Raw genomic sequence first — 18731 nt, forward strand, 5'->3', positions numbered from 1 at the left:
AAAACAAAATAATGCTTTTTCAATTTTGCTACTAATTTTTGAATCAAGGGTGTTAGGTACATTGTCACAGACCCTATAGTTTCCCCTGAGTGGTGAACTCGTAAAGCAAAGGCAGCTAGGACCTGTTGCTACTCAGAGGCAAATCACTGCAAGAAGCGAGTTCTCCTGTATCTGCTGTGCTTACTGCTTTCTGATTTTCAGTTCCCAAAAGTGTGAGAATATTCTGATCTTTGCCAGAACATTCTCAGTTAATTCTTCTATAAATACTCATTTCTGAAATGAAGATTCAATAAAAATGCATAGTTTTATACAGGCGCATGGAAACTGAATCTGTCAACCTATATATGCAAAAATATCAAAAGTAAACAGTACCACAGAAAGCATGTGGAAATAAATTTTGAAATTTGTTTCAAGGAAACAGAGACATACAGATTGATAGAGGGACCAATCTATCCTTGGCAAAGGGATCTGGTATAAAAACAAGAAAAAAAAACCCTTTGTTTTGGTTGCTATCCAAAGCAATACTGAATACTTTTTGTTCCTTGGGTTGCACTCCTGTTATGTGTAGTGAAAAAGAGATCCGAATCAGACTCCTTTCCCCACCCACCCTCCCCGCAGTACTATTATTCAGTATATTAAATTATTCAGTATCTAGAAAAATAAAAACAACAAAGTTATGATCTGGCAACCCAACCCACTCAGTTGCAGTAAAACGCTAAACTGTATCCACTACTGTATTCAGCTGACATTCAAAATCTGCTACCAACCTGTCTGCTAATTTAAGAACTAGTTAGTTTTGTCAGAAATTATCACAGTTTCAAGGTATTTCTCCCCCTCAGTCCAAGAAAACTACAAGGGCAAAATTCCAGTCACCCATTTGTTAGCAATTAACAAATAAATACACAATTTACATAAGATATTACAACAAATGTCATTTAAGTTTCATCTCATTCATTCCCCATTTGCAACTCTGCTCCTGTTAGTAATTCATCCTTATTCTCTGCTGTACTCGATGTAACATTTATCATTCACAGTACAGTTCCTTTCCAAGAGACCACTATTAGCATAATAAGCTGGGGGGGGGGGGGAGGGAGGTTTGAGTAAAATAAATGTAAATTTACCAGCCCTTCTGGCTGTGATCTTGGAGCCATGCCGCAGTAATCGAATGCACACTTCCTTGTTGCAGTGGTTAACCATCCGCAAATGAATGCTTCTCTTGGTTTGGATTTTTACAAGACATTTCACCATTTTGACTATGAATTCCTCTTCTCAAAGTCTTGTAAAGGCTCTACCCATACCAGCTTTGACCTTTCATTAGTTCCTACCGAGTTTTAAGAGACTAACACAAGTCGCTCTCAATGAATCAAATGACAAGCTTCTAACATGGCCAATAAAAATATCCCAGTAGGGAACAGAACGAGAGGTTATTTTTAAACATTTCCAAATGCCTCATAACGTACAATACAAACTTCCACAGCATCCATCTCAGTTAGCAGTTGCTAGCATAACAGCTGAACCACACACACAAGCATAAAAATATCCAAGGCATCAAAACATAGCGCACTGAAACAAAAGGCCAGCATTTAGGGTCTGTTTTGCACAGAACAAAATGACACTGTGACCATTATTTTTCTAAAGAGCTTCAATTTGGCCACTGATGTAAGTTCCCCACTGCTGCCTGGAAAGTATTTGTGGGAAATGTATAGATACAAAAGGAAAAATAATATGCTGTGCTTACAAACCTTAGTCACAAGGCAAAACAATGAGATGAAAATGCATTCATTTCAAGCCTAGAATCAAAGCTGACCTGCCTGTGTATAAACAAGAGAAAATTCCTAAGTTTGGGAAAAGTGTCTCTCTTTGCATATGTTCCAGTTCCCACTTGTGGACAACTATTGGACACATTCATATCCATCAGAAATAAGTGTTGCTTCAGAAAACTCAGCACTTCCCCATCCCCATCCAGCAGAAATACGCAGGCTCCTAAAAAAGGCATGACATGTATATGCTGGCTGCTGATAACTTGCTCCAGCTGGAAACTGGAATGCAACCACGTGCACAGCATCATACTCTCCTAGTGGGAAAGGAGCTCTGACTGGCTCCACCGAAACCACAGAGAGGAGATAAACTGGAAGGAGTGTACTGGGGGGAGGTAGTCTTGGTAGCACCAATTCTTACAGTGAGCACCAACTTGTTCAATATGCAAAGGAAAGCCTAATCGAGGACGCAAGTGTCACCTGGACAAGGCTGTGAACGATTTCCAACCAGAGCACATTCGCGTCGATGCATAAACACGCATCATTCATGTGACCATGCTCATGCAAAAGAGGAATGACTGTAAGATTTCAAGTCACTGCCCACAAACCATGTATACAAAACTAAGGGAGATTTATGTTGAAATCGCAGCTGAGTCAGCAATTCTCTGTCTCTACTATTAACTCACAGCAAGTAAGGAACAGGCTTTGTCTCCTGAGAGAAAGAAGACTTTGCATGACCTGACCTGGGCAGCATGTCCTGCGTAGTGGCTGGAAGATGTTTTTCAGCAAAGATTTTCCAGACAAGGAGCCTGCTTCTGTCCTGCAGAGCTGCCCAGGACTATCTGTGTGCAGAAGAGAGCCAGCAAGGCAACAGGTCTGCTCTCAGTAACTAATTGGGTTTGCAGCTCTTGCCACTCCCCTCATTCCTAAATTGCTACTCTACATATTACGCAGCCGAAAGGCTAATGGCTGGTGGGAACTGTGGCAGAGAGACCCTCAGCATTCACGCCCTGTGACCCAGGAGGCATAAAACAGCAGATGGTTATATAACTTCTCCTAAAATCAGAAAGTACGGTTTACAAAAGCATAAACAATCCCCTCCCAAAACTAGAAAACTAAAACTAATAAAAGACGCTCCAAATTAGTATCCTTCCCCAGCCAGTGAAAATAGTGTACAGGAAACTTCTATTCAAGCATAACAATTTTAATGTATTTGTGAAAAGGAAGTATATCATCTGTCTTCAGATTTTAAAGGTACCTTATTATGGTGATAAGGGCAATGTCGTTTTGTTTGTAACAAAAGTAATGATCTTATTTTGTAGACACATGGCATGGTAAACACCTGGAAATCTGAGAATTTGTAAATAAGTTACAAAGGAAAGCTGGCAGAGCTAATTGTTGTTAGCATTAGGTACTGTTACCTTGAAGCGAAAGGTTTGCTTGTAAAAAAGTTGTTTCTAGAGGACTGTAAATCCAACTTAATTTGTTGAACACAGACATGATGATACACACAGTGATGTCAAGATCTCCTGAGGTCAGAACACTCTTTTGGGAGACATCCCAGAAACTTGCAAGACAAAGTGCACAGTAGTGGGAGAAACTTAAGATGACCAGACTTTATTCCATGAATGAGAGAACCATCTCAATGATAAAAAACTACAAAAAAAAACCCAGTAGAAAATTCCAGTACATACAACCTGACCTAAGGGTGCTCACTTTGGCCTCTAATAAGTTTAATGGAGTATTAGAAGAAATTAGTTATCTCTGCAGACCACAGGAATCTAGAAATAGAACCGTTATTTTATTTAGAAAAGCCACTAAGAAATCTGATGAACTACATACTACAATTTTTGTTATCATACCCACACACACACACACATCAGGTACAATCAGCTAATAGAAGTATTGTTTCTCTTAATTTCACGGGAAAAGCTGATGCTACACAACACAAGACGTTTCATGATTCTCTCTATCTGATGTATTAAGATAAATTGTGTCTCATATACAGCAGGTATGATTTTAAAAATATGAATGTTGACAAGCTGTGTATTAGTTCTACCCAGAGAAACAGTTAACACTAAAACAATATTTTTTTTCCAGTAAAAATTAAATTAACAACACTGAGCTGTGCCCAGGGAAAAAAAGTGGACTAGATTACCTGTTATAGTGTTCTTGCTGTACAAACATAACATGTGAACAGATACTTAACATTATTTCATATTTTACTAGCATATTTTTAGTATTTATTCATACTATTATTCATAAGTGGCCAATTTTTAATGTGTTGTTGCCTAAGCTGTACCCACAAAAGTTCCATATGCCTCTGCCCTACAACCAAAGCTTACACAGATGAGAACTCACACACACAGACAACTAGACTGGCAGTAGCTGCTGCATGCTCGTTCCCATACATGCTTGTAAGATGCAACAAAGACTCCACACTATAAAGTAAAGATCGCATTCCTGCCAATTAATTGCCATTAATGCAGTATTTCTTATACTTGAGTGACACACAAAAATAAGCCTGCTAAAGGATAAGAGCTCTCTGTACACAAATCAGGTGCACAGGCATACAGTTTCATAAGAAAAAAAAATTCTTAAAAGAACAATGAGGACATCTAAAAGTGTGTAACTCTCTGGGGAAGAAAAAATGGAGGAACATGGATTTCAAACAGGAGGAATTTAGAATGAGTCTGTGCCATCAACGCTCTCTTTTCTAAAATACAGTACAAGGTAGATCAATCCATAGAATGACTGAAGCATGCTACTTTCACTTTGGTTGCTCCAAAGGCAAAAGTCAATGTCACCAGGAAAGTAATTCATGTATGAAACCTGAGCATACAAGTATCAAGTGACTTAAAAGAAGTTTTCATCACGTTGTCAAAACCACATTAATATCCTGTGACTCAGAGGTGTGGGTTTGCCCTTTTTTTTTTTTTTTTTTTCTTTTTTTCTTTTTTTTTTTTTTTTTTTTTTAATTGGAGTACTCAAATACTTGAAGCCCTGACAGCATCTGGTGCTGGGAAATCCAAACACAATGATCTACTACCTGCAAAATAATTGCCAAGTGATCAGGACAGGCAATAATCTGTCTCACCACATCAGATGGTGAAAGAAGGCAACCACACAATTCCTATAGCAATAGCAAAAGAAATATAACATGTTCAACTGCACATGGAGCAAGGACCATGGAAAGGACCTAACAGGACCATTCAGAAGGACCTAATCTGCCCATCTGTGACAAAGATTAATTTCGCGGTCACGCTTCTGGATACACTTAAAACTTTTGTAGCTAGGTGCCTTTTGAAAAATGCCTTTTAGGTTCAAAAGGTAGAAATAATCTCCCCAAGCATATCTGACACTCATACATGTAAAATCTAATTCCATGTGATAACCTTCTACGCGCGACAGTAATTTTATAGTTGCATCTTTACACTACCATGCCCCTGTCCTCCTCCTGAGACAGAGAGGACATTAGTGCAAAACAAGAGTCAGTAACAAGGAATGTGAAAGCCTGAAGAATCTTAAGCAGTAGCAACAAAGCACCGAGAGATGACCTGCAAAACCTAACGCATAAGGACTTGAAATTATTTTTTTAATTTGATAAAATATGTATTGGCTGGTGGCCAATCTCTTAGGTAAGTCACTTACATAACTATGATTTAAAACAGGAATAAAAGCATATTTAAGTCAGAATACCAAGTCAAATCTGGGTGCTTAAATTAGTAATTGGACACCTGTATATGGCCTCTAAGTGCAGACTGAAGAATTGCCTCTTGAAGAATGAGACACCAATAGACAAACTCAGGATATTTTTGCCTGCCGTTCTAATAAAAAAATAAAATGCCATTACTTGTTTTCAAATCCTCTTGCATAAGTGTCAGCTACTAAAGTAACTATTACAGTGATATCATGGGCATCCAGTATCTTTTTTCCCACAAACAGTGGTCATTTATGACCATGTTTAGTCAGCATACCCTTTCTTACATGTGTGCAAAACCACTGGACAATTTGGGCTTTTTTGGGGGGCAGCTTCACTTCAGCATGACAGCCAGAGTAGATTTGTAAGATGGAATTTCATACAGGAGAATGGCTAGGCTTTAGCTGTTTTTCTATATTCGGTTGCATCGTGTTTATTTTCCATCTGAAAGGATTATCCTAAGGACAACAAGGCAGGCTGAAGCTGCTCAAAATCCCCTGCAGACTCTGCTATCACCATCTCCAATGGCTTTGTCCCCTAGCAACTATCAAGTAATTGACACAAAACCTTCCCTCTCACCTGACAGTTTCTGTTAGTTCCGTTTCATACCGCCCAGGCTCAGCCAACTCAGAGTTTCTCTCTCCAGAAGTTTCAGGAAGCAGAGATATTTACTCAAGACACTGAGGTCACCATATTTTTGGCCACGTGTTTTGCTCATAATATATAAAGCCAATTTAAAATTAAGAACAAGTAAGTTTTGCTCAGTTAAAAGACAAAGCTGTGCACTCTCCTGAGTCTGCCCAAGGTATGCACACTGACACTGCCGTTACAGCCAGCTCTGCTAACAAGTTGCTTGGGCCCATCTACACCGCACAGTGCAGCACCGTGTGAAGGTCTTGGCCATCAGCAGCTGGAACATCTGTATGCATACAGCAGCACCTTGCAGAAATACAAGCCTGGGTCCTGGAAGCTGCATTAGCCAACCCACGCAGTGTAGGGACATCTGACCAAGGCAGGGCTGCACTGTGGTCTCAACAGCACAGTGGAAAGCACCTTTGGAAAGCACCCCAAGGTGTCCACGCCCACCTCAGGCCTGGACATTTAGAGAGATGCCAAGGCTGTTTCACATCTGTAGCACATTAAAAGCAGTTTCCCAATGCAGTGGAGTCAGTCCCAGGGCTAGCTGCCTTCCCTCTTCCCACCTCCTGCTCCTGCCCTTGCCCTCACACAGGACCTTGCCTGACCCTCTCTGATGAGTCACTTAAAGGTTGAGCCAGCCAGTAGTGGGACATTGTACAGTTAGGGGGGTTTTGGCTGTTTGTTTGGGTTTTTTAAATTTTTGTTTTAGGGGTTTTTTTTAACTCCTTCTACCAGTTCACTCTCAGGTGATTAGTGCTAGTGCAAGGCAGAAGATGGGAATCCAGAGAAGTGGATTGAGTGCATGTGGGGGAGAGAGCCAGTGTCAGTGTCAGAGAGCTGTGGGATCAGTTCTGGCTGCAATTTGATAATACAGCCAAGTTCGCTGCAGGAAAATACTGTAAAAGAGCTAAGTACTATTAACTTAGCAGCTGGTGGTATTTAACTGTGCATAACATATTCTACAGGAAACCCACCAAGTAGTATTTCTATTAAATCGTAGTAGTAACAACAATCTTTCTGACTAAAAGGAAACATGACTTTCAAACTTACGTAATTCATACATTTCAAGCCAGCACTCTCTGGTGAGTGTATAGCAATGATAAGTCAGCAGTTTCCAAAAATGGATTTCGTTGCTTAGAGTTGTAAGTGTGGCACAGCAGTCTTACAAGCAGCAAGCTGTTGTTACTCTGCAGTGGTGGCAACTGCCTAGCAAGAACACAGCGCTTGGTACTTGGCTGCCAGAAGGTGAATTCTCAGGTACAGGTATTTCACAGCAGAGGTAAACAAGCAATTGTTAAAAATAGCTACATGTCATGCAGCTACTACTACTCATTATAATAAGCTAAGTACACAGACAATCTAATTCACCCTCTTCTTGTTACATCCAGTGTTGAAACTCCAAAGAATGAACAAAACACGTTCATATGACTCCTATGAAATGAAATTAGGACGTACCGCATGAAAATGAACATACTTGCTCAGCTGTTTTCTGTTTCCCATTAACTGACAACAACAAAGCAACAGCAGAGGTCATATTTCCCAACTACTGAAACAATTAGCTCACAATATCTCAAGTAAGAACCACTGTTAGCTTTTGTTTGGTTGGCTTCCTTTTTTATTAGGAAGAATGCAGTTATCCTCGTTTAAACTGGCTAAGATGTTCATAGCATTCTTTGTAATGACTGCATATCAGAAAGATAGATGTTGAATGTGATCTTTAAAATATCAAGGAATAAACAAATACATGGAAAACCTTGTTCTATAAAATGCATTCAAACTGATATTCCAATAACATCCCTTTTTGTCAATGGGATTAAATTAGCAGACACTCTTTCCCTAGCTGACCTACAAATAACATCCCTTTTTGTCAATGGAATTAAATTAGCAGAGAGTTTTTCCTAACATTAGAACAGAAAGAAAGAAATGGAAAAGTAAAGGGAAGCAAGACTAGCAGTAAACCGCCAATTTTCACTACTGAGTAACTGCAGCTGCTATTTAGGAGAATGGTGCTATGCTGAATTATTTATTTCCTGTTAAGTTCCTTTCACCTGACAATCTAATAAAAGATTTTTGAAACAGAAAGCTTAACGGCAGTAACTTTCCTCACAATATATCTCGCATGAAGCTTGTGCACAGTTCCTTGAGCTAGTGATAATTTCTTAGTATGACATGCAGAGGCTTAATGGTGTACTCCTAATGGAAATTATTAGATTTTTTCCATATCCCTGAGTCAGTAACACACCTTTTTCAATATCTTTTATAAGAAATATTGGTAGTGTTTGGCAGGAATCGAGGAAGTGACTCACCTTCATCTAAAGGAACCTCTTCCTCCTCGCAGGGAGAAGGAAGGAGGGGCTGCAGAGGTTCCATGTTGATTATGAGTTGCTTGTTCAACGAGGGAGAGCTGCGACTCTGGGTAATGCTGGTTCTAAAAGAACAAGGAAAACAGGGTCAGTTTTTTCACAAGGAAACAACTGCAGTCCAATACGTCTCATCTCAGAACTGTTTTACATAAATTACAATAGGCCTTGGGCTATCATAACAAGCTCTGCACACTGAACGCTGCTTTCAGCTGTGTTATGTTGCACCCTCAGCAGATATAAACCTTTCAACATCTGAAGTGTAAGAGACGGTTTTGTGCTGGTTTACTTCCCTTTACGCAGCCTGACTCCTTCTCATTTCATGCAGGATTTCAGTGTTTTGCTCCTCTCCACGCTACACAGCAGACATGAGTATTTGGCTTCAAGGAAGGGGAAGGTAAAGAGGATACAAATCAGTTTCCTGATGTTGTTCCCTTGCCTCCGGGACTGGGTAAAGGATTTGTTACAGTTTGAGCATTGCAGACTAAAGCAGGAACAACTGTATCCCTTCAGTTAACGGATACACAGTGCTCTCATTCTCATGCACCCCAGACACTGCCTCTACACCATGCCTCCAGGTGCTCAGGCTGGTTTTCTTTCTTGTCTTACTTGGCTCTAACAGGCTTTCCTGGTAGCAGGCGTTGAACTTTCTCAGGAAAGTTTGAGGAATGCTGTTGATTCGCTTCAGTCATGGGGCTCATTAGCCTAAAATTATATTACTGAGAAAATAAAATGGCTCTTTAGAATAAGTTATCTGGCACTTACATGATACAGGCCTGAAGCACGAATCCTGCAATAAATCTGCACCATTACATTATAAAATATTTACTTTTGACAAAAGCAAAGATGAAAGGGAAGAGGATTCTATTTGACTTCAAATGGTACATAGGTACAGTGCTGAAGTTTCACAAAATGCATTTCAAGTTTGCACAAAGACCCAACTTACAATTCCACATAGATAAACAAACTGAACAAAGCACCTGTTGCAAGTGAAAAGAAGGGACTGTGTGTTGCTGAGGGTTTAGGCAAACTTGGGACACAGATGTCCTACTCTAAGTCACCTTACATGTAATTAAATGTTCTGTGGGGATAAACAAGCTTTCTTGCTCAATTGCCACGATTCCTTGCTCATTATCGTATCCCCAAAGCTGCTTATGTCCTCATTTGCATTCTGTGAGCAGTCTCTGATAACTATTTAGTTTAAATTTTCACTATCCAAAGAAGTTTTTCACTCAGATTACTGTAATTACAATCACTCCAACCCAACAGCACCTCCACAGACTTGTTATGCATCCCCTGCATCTTTGTGCTTGCTGTAAAGAGCTACCAAGCAACTCCCAAAACAGGAGTTGTGCCTGGGAGCACCCATAAGGCTCCTACTCCATACTTATTTACAAAGATCCCTCCTTCAGGCATGTCCTGGAAGCAAAATACTAAATCATTCACTGTGTATTTGTCAGAAGAACTTGCCACCACATTAATGCTGCATGACTACACACTCCAACAGATTTTCAGGCTGTAGTGCTTTAAGTGTAATATCCAAACACAAAGATATTGAACAGTAACGTCCTCACAACTGCATGTTTCTTTCTCAATGCAGCCATGGTACCACTCAATTCACTTTGAGGGAGGGGGCGCAGGGAGAGAAAACTTTAGATAGATAGATAGATAGATAGACAGACAGACAGATAGATAGATATATCTATTTACCTGCAATCATATCATTTCCTCTAAATGTTTTGCATCTGAAAAACTACCATTTCCTGTCCCCAAATCCTCTTTCACAGAGTAACTTGTTTCTAAAGCTTGGTTTTTTTGGAGCTGAAAATTTTCTATGCTTTTTGCCTAGTTGAGCTATTAGAAGAACAAGCTATCTACCATGTCTCCCATTTCAAAACCTGCATTATAAAAACACTTGAAATCATTAGACTCTTTCTTAGTCTTTCTAAGACAGTGAACTTGGAGCTACCATAATATGCATAAAATGCAGGCATTTTAAGAAGGTTAATCATAAAAAATATACATTATTATTTGCGGGTGTTAAATCCCAATGGCATTGCTTTATAAACTTATTTTCCCTCTGATCTGTTTCTTTATGTACACTAAGAGTTTTAAACAATATGTTTAAAATACTTCAAATACTGAAAGCAAAGCAAAGTAAAATACAAGATAAAAATTAATTTTACATGAAAATCTTTTCTTATCCTGTGGAAGAAAGAAACCCTATGGAAAGTAGGCAATAAGCTATTTCCTTATGTGAGTAACTATTTTCATTTAAAATGCATTTCGGTGCCCAAGTAACATACCCTGCCTCAATGATGGACCTATATTCTGCCTTCTGTGTCCTCAGTTAACACATTCCAGACTGTCACTTACCCCACTTTTAAATGTAATCTGCAAAAGCATGTTCAAAAGCATCCCTGCATGGCCTTACTATTAGTTACACAGTAGGGCTGGACAACATATTTATAAATATTTGCTGCAAATACATTCCTACCCTTTAGAAAAGACAATCCACTTTTCTCTCAAATATAGATGGAATAGCCATATTCAACTAAAAATAAACCAAACACACCCCTCCGCCCCTGAAAAAAATCACAATAAAAACAGGGATATGGCTGTAGAATCTCCAGAAAGTTAAGTAACCTTTTAAAGACGTTTTTAAATAGCTTTTTCCTGCTTGCCTCTTTGTTCTCTTCCAAAGGACTTTAATTAGTTTCTTATCAATTTTCACTGTCACTACAATGAGTGATAAGGACCAGAAAGTATTAGTTTGCTTGCAAAGTCCAGCTGCTTATTTCTAACAAGCCAAATCTTTTGTCTCTGAAAAAAAGATTATCTGATCCTTTTTCTCTTTACTGAATGAAACTTCTTGCTTTTTAATCTGACTGCGTTATGGAGGAACTATCAAGTATACCTTTAAACATACCCATATACATAAACAGAACACAATCTTTCAAAACCGGGCAAGAACTAGGAATGAAAAGAGAATGTACTTTTCTGTCAGGAACATATAGTAACAGCCTGTGTCATAACACAGAAAATAATACAAGCTACTTATCTGACTGATTGATTAAACCCAGCTTCGAAGCAGCACAGATTAAGTTCCCTTGTGTAGGAGACAATACACTATTGTCAGAATTTTGTAACACTGGCAACACATATTTCCCAAGGCTTGCATGCCTCATTATGGAAGTTCAGCATGACAGCCATTACATCTCACAGTAAAGGAAAGAGGATTTCTCTGTAGAGAACAATAATCCTCCTTAGTCCTTAAACTTTATTGTTGAATGTCAAGACATACCTGTGAACTTCAGGAGGTTCCCTCTGGATTTTTGAGCTTGCCTCCACAACCTCTTTGGCTACTTTTCCACTGCATTAAAACATGAAATAAATATTCAAGCAAATGCTAAGATGAGCTCATTGCACGCCAAGCACTATACATACATGAACAATTAAGTCACATTCAAAAGAAGAAATGAAAAAAAAACAAAAAAACAATCCCATGCAGTGGATATATAATGTCCCAGATTAAAAATTCTGCTGACCACTTGTTTGCAAAGCTACTGAAGAAAAAGAAACCTTTTGTAGTAGAACGCTAGGATTGGGACTGGACTGTCCCACTAATGCACCCCTGGTCCAGAGTTGCCCAGTTACAGGGGGCATATAATCTCTACACTAGCCACACATCCTTGTTTTTACAGAAACTGCACCAAAAGTGGAGCCCTGTTCTGGTGAAACTGCCCTTTGACAGTAGTCTGCATGAAGCCTCCAATTTATTTTATAAGTGATAGTAAAGAGACAACAGAAAATCTTTCAAATCCTGACCTGGATTAGGTGTGAACAGGTCCTCAAGAAGGAAAAGCCTTCAATTTGCCATGAGTAATTACTGTCATTTTCTCTTACTTTCTGAAATGGTTTACCATGAAAAACAAACAGCAAACACCTACCTATATCGAAATCTACTGCCTTTAAAAAATATCTTGCTGCTGGACATGGTCTTGATCTGACTGGATTTTGCATACCTTGAAGAAAAAGAACAGAGGCTGTCACATTTTCAGCACAGAAGGAACCTAATGAGCAAAAATGAACAAGGCCAACTACAAGCTTTGTTATTTTTACACCACAAAGTAATAATCAGTAATTGGGCTTTCCAATTTTTTTAAGGCATTTATACAAATCAGAATATAAAGTGTACATAAAACAATTCAGACCGCACAGAACAACTGAACATAAAACAAGTGATTACTTGGATAGAAAAGCAAGAAAATTAAATGCTGACACTTGCTGCATCTCTAGGGACTTTCATTCACAGGATGAAGGAAAGACCCTGGTACACCAAAAGCCCCTAGGACAAGTTTGCCCTAACACTACCTTGTTTGTGGGAAGATATGGCTATTTCCACTTTCCCACTAGTAAAGTAAAGAAATAATAAAGAAGTAGTAAGACTTGTGTCCAAAGTAGTTGCGTTACCGATGTCTCTATACAGTCAACTTCTTAGTGGCCTACATCATATCCTACTGCTTCTCTCTAATCACGAAGTACACAGCAACCTTTTATCACAGTCTTTTATCACAAAGATCATGGAAGACTACTTCAGACATGCCATCTCCTTGATGTTCTCTGCCTTCAAAATGGCAAATTGATTTCATATCACGTCTCTCATTGCCAGACCCTAGGAGACAATCTTCTATGATTTATATCTACTTGCAAATAATCACAACAGTCAACCCTGAGCCTGGATTGAGACAGGACTAAAGCTCTGTTTTTCAAGACATGCCAAGAGATCATGACCATATCTTAAATTCCAAGTCTCAAGCTCTTCTAAGCAGAGGAGAGGACCAGAGCTAATTAAGGCAAAGTGTTATTATCATTAATTACTTACACAACCTGGCTACATCCGTTCTAGTCTAATTAGAATACCTTGTTGGTATCACACAGAACATAGACAGGATTTATCTAATGCTGTTAAGTAACTAACAGTCCACACTGTACAGCTCAGTTTGTCTGAAATGTATGAAAACTTTTGCTGTTTCAAAACTACTATCCTAAGCCTTTATTTACAGATTGCTTTGGCATCAGTTTCAAGTTTGGAGGATTGTTGTTATTTTTCTGTACTCCGTATATTAACCATTACTATTTTCCAATCTATCCGCCAGGTTCCTCTCCACCGAATATCACTACCAATCTTCATTCTACTAAAGTAGTCCTCTTTTGAGACCCACCAAAATTGGCAAGCATCATCTTAAGCAATCATGCTAAAGAAAAAACCCCACAGTAGTGCCCTGAAAACATTCAGAAAGTAGAAAAAAAACATGAGAGAAGCAGCCCTGCAGACACCAAGGTCAGGGAAGAAAGAGGGGGATGAGGTGCTCCAGGTGCCAGAGGAGAGGTTCCCCTGCAGCCCGTGGAGAAGACCATGGTGGAGCAGGCTGTCCCCCTGCAGCCCATGAAAGATCATGCCAAACCAGATATCCACACTGCAGCCCATGGAGGACCCTGCCCTTCAGCAGGTGGACATGCCCTGAGGGAAGCTGCGGCCCCTGGAGAGCCCCTGGCAGGAGTTGAGGCCCGTGGAGAGGAACCCATGCTGCAGCAGGTTTATCCTGAAGGGCTGCACCCCATGGGAAGGACCCATGCTGGAGCAGTGTGTGAAGGACACTGGAGCAGGGGAAAAGTGTAAGGAGGAAGGAGCAGCAGAGAGAAACCGCTATGCACTGACTGCAACCCCCATTCTCCATCGCTCTGTGCTGCTCAGGGCAAGGAGGACGTAGGGGAGTTGGGAATGAAGGAGTGAAGTTAAGCCTGGGGATAAATAGGGGAGGGGTGTTTTTAGTTTTGTCTTTATTGCCATTTAAAAATAGAGTGAGAAGCTGAGAAACAAATTAAATTAACCTTCCCCAACTCAAGTCTGTTTTGCCTGTGACTGTAACTGGTAAGCAATCTTCCTGTCTTTATCCTGACCCATGAGCTTTTTCGTCTTATTTTCTATCCTTGACCTGTTGAGGAGAGGGAGCGAGAGAGCAGCTGACTGAGCATCTGGCACCTAGTCAAGGCCAAACTCACCACAACCATGTATTTATGACCAAAACCCAAACAGTTAATATTACAACCATTTAACAGTAAGAGCAGAGAGATGATATTCCTATGAGTCTCCCTCAGACATCTTTACTTTGAGCACGAATTTCTCTCCTTTGGGTGGGAATTGTTTCCTATTCCCTATATGTATTTCTAGTAACATAAAATAAAACTGCTCAAACACCATGCACTATTTTCCTACTTGCATGTACTTCCAATGAAACACACTTCCTGATAATCTTTTCATTAATTCAGTCTCAAATACAGTAAATGTTAACACAGAGAATTAACAGCCATATTGTGCGAGTTCATATTTCCTGTTTCTTCACTGAATGTATCAATTGAATAGATTATACTGATATATTGTATCAGTGTTAAAACTAAAGAAGGAATCTTCTCCAAAATAAAGCAGGTCATTAACATCCATGTTAGAAGATACGTTCTTCCTTCCTACTTAGTTATTATTTACCCTTCTAGCAGCCCCCTGGTGTTGCTATGCTCCAACACAGAAATAATATTTTTTATAAAATACGCAAGATGCTGTAAGGAGAGACTAAGTAGCAAGAATAAAACTACATGCCTAAAGGGAAGCATCAATAAACAGATCTAACAAGGTCAATGGAGGGCAGAAAGAATGCATAAGAGCTTTTTAATGAGGAATTATTTTCAGGTTCTCTTTTAGGGAATAGGAAGGAAGATACTCCTTTTTCTTTGTCAATTTACAGGCTTTTTTTTTTTTTAGAAGGGATGGCTGGCATCTTTCAAAATGTATCTAAGAACATTTTCTTATTTTTTCAGTCATTGCAGACATTTTTTTTTTTTAATCAACTCTTACTAAACCTTGGATTTCAAGTGGGAGAACATTACCTACTGGCAGAAGAGCCCAGAGAATGAAGCATAACAGATTGTTTCCTCCATTCTCAAGGTATTCAACAGCAGGGCTAAGATTAACAGTTATGTTCCCAGACACAAGTGCAGTACTGTGTCCATCCAACGTCACACTACAGAGCAGCAAAAACAGTGTGCTGGAAAAGTGTAATTATTCACTGCCAAACCCCTCCTGCCTCATTCAGATTTTAAACAATTTACAATACTGGCTTGAAATGAAGTAATATTCCGCATTAACTTGCATATTTTCTGTTTGCATTTTGAATTCGATTAATGAAATGCAACATTCCACACTGAACAATCTTCTACTCACATGCACATTTTTTTACTTTTAGTATAGATAATGATTTCAGGTTTACATACTTGTAAAAAGCCTGGTTCTCCACCCCACATTTCCAAAGATGCTTGCAGGCTGCTGGTGTAGAGGTATGGAATGACAGCACAGCCTTTTTCTAAGTGCAAGGAAATGAAGGCAAATAAAAGTAATGAAAATGTTGAATTCTCAAAGATTGAAATAGCTGTACCTGACGGCATCACCATGAACCAGATACACTGAAGACCAAGTTTTCCTGTGTAGCCTCAATCTGTGGTTCACCCACAGAGGTACAACCCATATGTAGCTGATATTTAAACTGCCCAGGCAATTGTTTCAGAAATAAAAGGGGATGGTTGGAGGGGGCAGAGAAGAGCATATGTACAAGTGGCTTGCAGAATAAATCTGTACCAACTGTCTTCAGGCCAAAATCAAAGGAGGGAAGTCTCTATGTTCAATATTGTACATTGCACAGTTGCTGCACTACTTACCATCCACTTCTCCCTGTTTCCTATGTCCTACCGTCAGATTCTCCCTGCAACCACACAAACAGCCCCTGATACCTCTGGCATGATTTCCTTCCTCAATTTTCTATTCGTCACCTAGACTGCATCCAAAGCCATAATCTTGGGCTATATCACTCTGCTTTAGGGGAAGAACTGAGTATAGCACACTGTAGGCAAAAGTCTGTATGATTTCAATGGCAAGAGCCCAATGATAGGACTCCTAACTATGTAGGACAGACTCCAGCCTATTCAGCTGACCAAGATTTGAGGAGATGATCATAATCAGCCAAAAATACCTCACATTGATCCAGGTATCAATGCCCACCTGAATTTTCAATCATATACAGATATCACTCATGCTTTAGAGTGGGTGGGTACAGCTTTAGCGCTTTAAAATCCATTAAAACTTGACTAAACAGACGACCAAAACCACGAGCAGTCACCACAGCACTGCATGAATGTTAAGTGAGAAATCTCTCAACCCTTTTCAAATTAGACATTGTTTAGACAACAGCAATATTCATATTCACTCATTCTATATTTTAGTTACAATATGAAGTACAATTATGGATTGTTTAGAAGTTTGTTTAGTTAAAAAATGATGTTACATTTTAGTTGACTCTAAATCAAATACAGAAGTTCTGTAAAAATATTAAACCTGACCTCTTTCTGAGCTCCAAATACATAAAAAGTCTTCCCTTCAAATTTCAGTTTATAGACATCACACCTAGAAAGAGAAAAATCATTTAAGTATAGGAAAAATAGATAGATGTACAGGTAAGAAAAGCAACTTGCATGTAAGTTTCCCTGATTCCCAAAGTCGAGCAGGCTGTCAAATGGCAACGAGCCTCAACAGACATCTTACAACCTTTAGCATAACAGCATTTAATATTCTAATTGTCTTTAGAGCAGAGAACATGAGCCCAGAGTATTTCTTTTACATCCCTATGCACCTTCAAAGAATTAACTTTGGCTGCTGGAAAATGAAGAGGAAATTAAAAGTAGGCAGAAGCTTATGTTTACATTCTATTTATTACACAGTTTGTAATTCCTCATATCTTAAAATCTAGGAATGGCTAATGTAATTAAATTGAGGGAAAGACAATACGCTTAGCCTGCATATGTTGCATAACAAGGCATACAATTTTCTAGATGCAGGCACTTTTTACCAGCGACATCTTATCTCCATACTTATCTATTTGTGGTTTCGTATCACATATCTTAGTAACTGACTACTCACAGACAGAGCACAATGGGAAGAAAAAGAAAATGTTTGACAGCACTTATTACTGGGGCCTTGTGAGTTGCAAACCCGTGTCGAAATTTAATTTAACCAAGGCTGAAAGCACAATCTACATATGGAATAGCGGTGCACTATATAAAGGCAATACAATGCCTCTGCTTAAATTGTAATGTAAATTTTGTCATTACCACAGCTAAAATGCAGACACTGTAGTTTTTCATAGACTCCTCTAAAGATTTTGGATGTCAGATGGTTGAAATGGGAACAATTCTTGAGGCAAGAACAATGCTATCCCAGAAACTTTATGACAAGAGTTTTGCTTTAACATTAAACAACAACACCACCACATCGTTCCAGTTGAGAAAGCTTTTCCATTGAAAAGGAAATCTCACGTATGAATTTGGATTTTTACTGTGTAGTGCAAATTTCAGCTAATATCAGTTAAAGCTACTAGCACTCACTTCTAGGTCTCAGAAATGAAAGGAGCAGTACATGGCATTCAGATAAATCTCACCAGATCAACCTTCCAATGGCCAGCGTAACACTGAGACACTTTAATGGCTTTTCCTCTATCACTATTTCATTTTGTGCCTAGTTTACATGCCAATGGACTAAATGAATACACTGAGATCTCTGAAGGAACATGTTATCCTTGAGTAACATGAAAAACTAAGTGCCATGAAACTCATTTCCCACAGTATGGTGGATACATGCTTGGCAAGTGCTATTCTCTCCTCCCTGCACTGTAGACTGACATTACAGTTACACTGTCCTTATGCCAAAAGCACAACTCCCTAAAGCACTGTGACTAGGGCTACCTGAAATTAACCCTAGGGAAACTACAGCACAGATTCAGGATCACAAATGGATGCTATTTGACAGACATGTCCCTGGAGCTCCACATGGAACTGAATTGTACAGACAGGACTACACTGACTTTATACCTCTGAGGATTTCACGTTAGTCAGCTCTCAAGGAGGTTTCTATGGATATGGAGCAAAGAGTCCAGCTCTGCACAAAAAAAGCACCTCACCATTTCTTCACCTCCTGCCCATCTTCTTCCCACACGACAGGCTGGGAGCACTGAGGTGAAGCAGCCACATCTAAGTAACTGCTGTTGGCATCTGCTTAGCAGCAGGGTTAAGATGGGATTTATCAATGTCTGAGCATGACGGTGCTCACTCTGCACCACATTGCTGAGGGCATGGCCAGCTGCTGTTACTCCACCTCATGAGGGAGCTCAGTTT

At 39.4% G+C, this 18731-nt stretch overlaps 1 protein-coding gene across 1 annotated transcript in view; it reads right to left on the minus strand.

Moving 5' to 3' along the window:
- Positions 1-18731, minus strand: part of FRMD3 (FERM domain containing 3) — a 144441-nt gene that overhangs the window by 7930 nt on the left and 117780 nt on the right. Inside the window, exons 9-13 of the mRNA XM_075526686.1 lie at positions 16905-16968; positions 15786-15874; positions 12407-12481; positions 11761-11829; positions 8403-8524 (exon numbers count right to left, since the gene is read on the minus strand). Of these exons, the coding sequence (XP_075382801.1) occupies positions 8403-8524; positions 11761-11829; positions 12407-12481; positions 15786-15874; positions 16905-16968 (419 nt within the window). The remainder of the gene's footprint in view (positions 1-8402; positions 8525-11760; positions 11830-12406; positions 12482-15785; positions 15875-16904; positions 16969-18731) is intronic.

Source organism: Mycteria americana, chromosome Z (assembly GCF_035582795.1).
Source record: "Mycteria americana isolate JAX WOST 10 ecotype Jacksonville Zoo and Gardens chromosome Z, USCA_MyAme_1.0, whole genome shotgun sequence".
NCBI lineage: Eukaryota > Metazoa > Chordata > Aves > Ciconiiformes > Ciconiidae > Mycteria > Mycteria americana.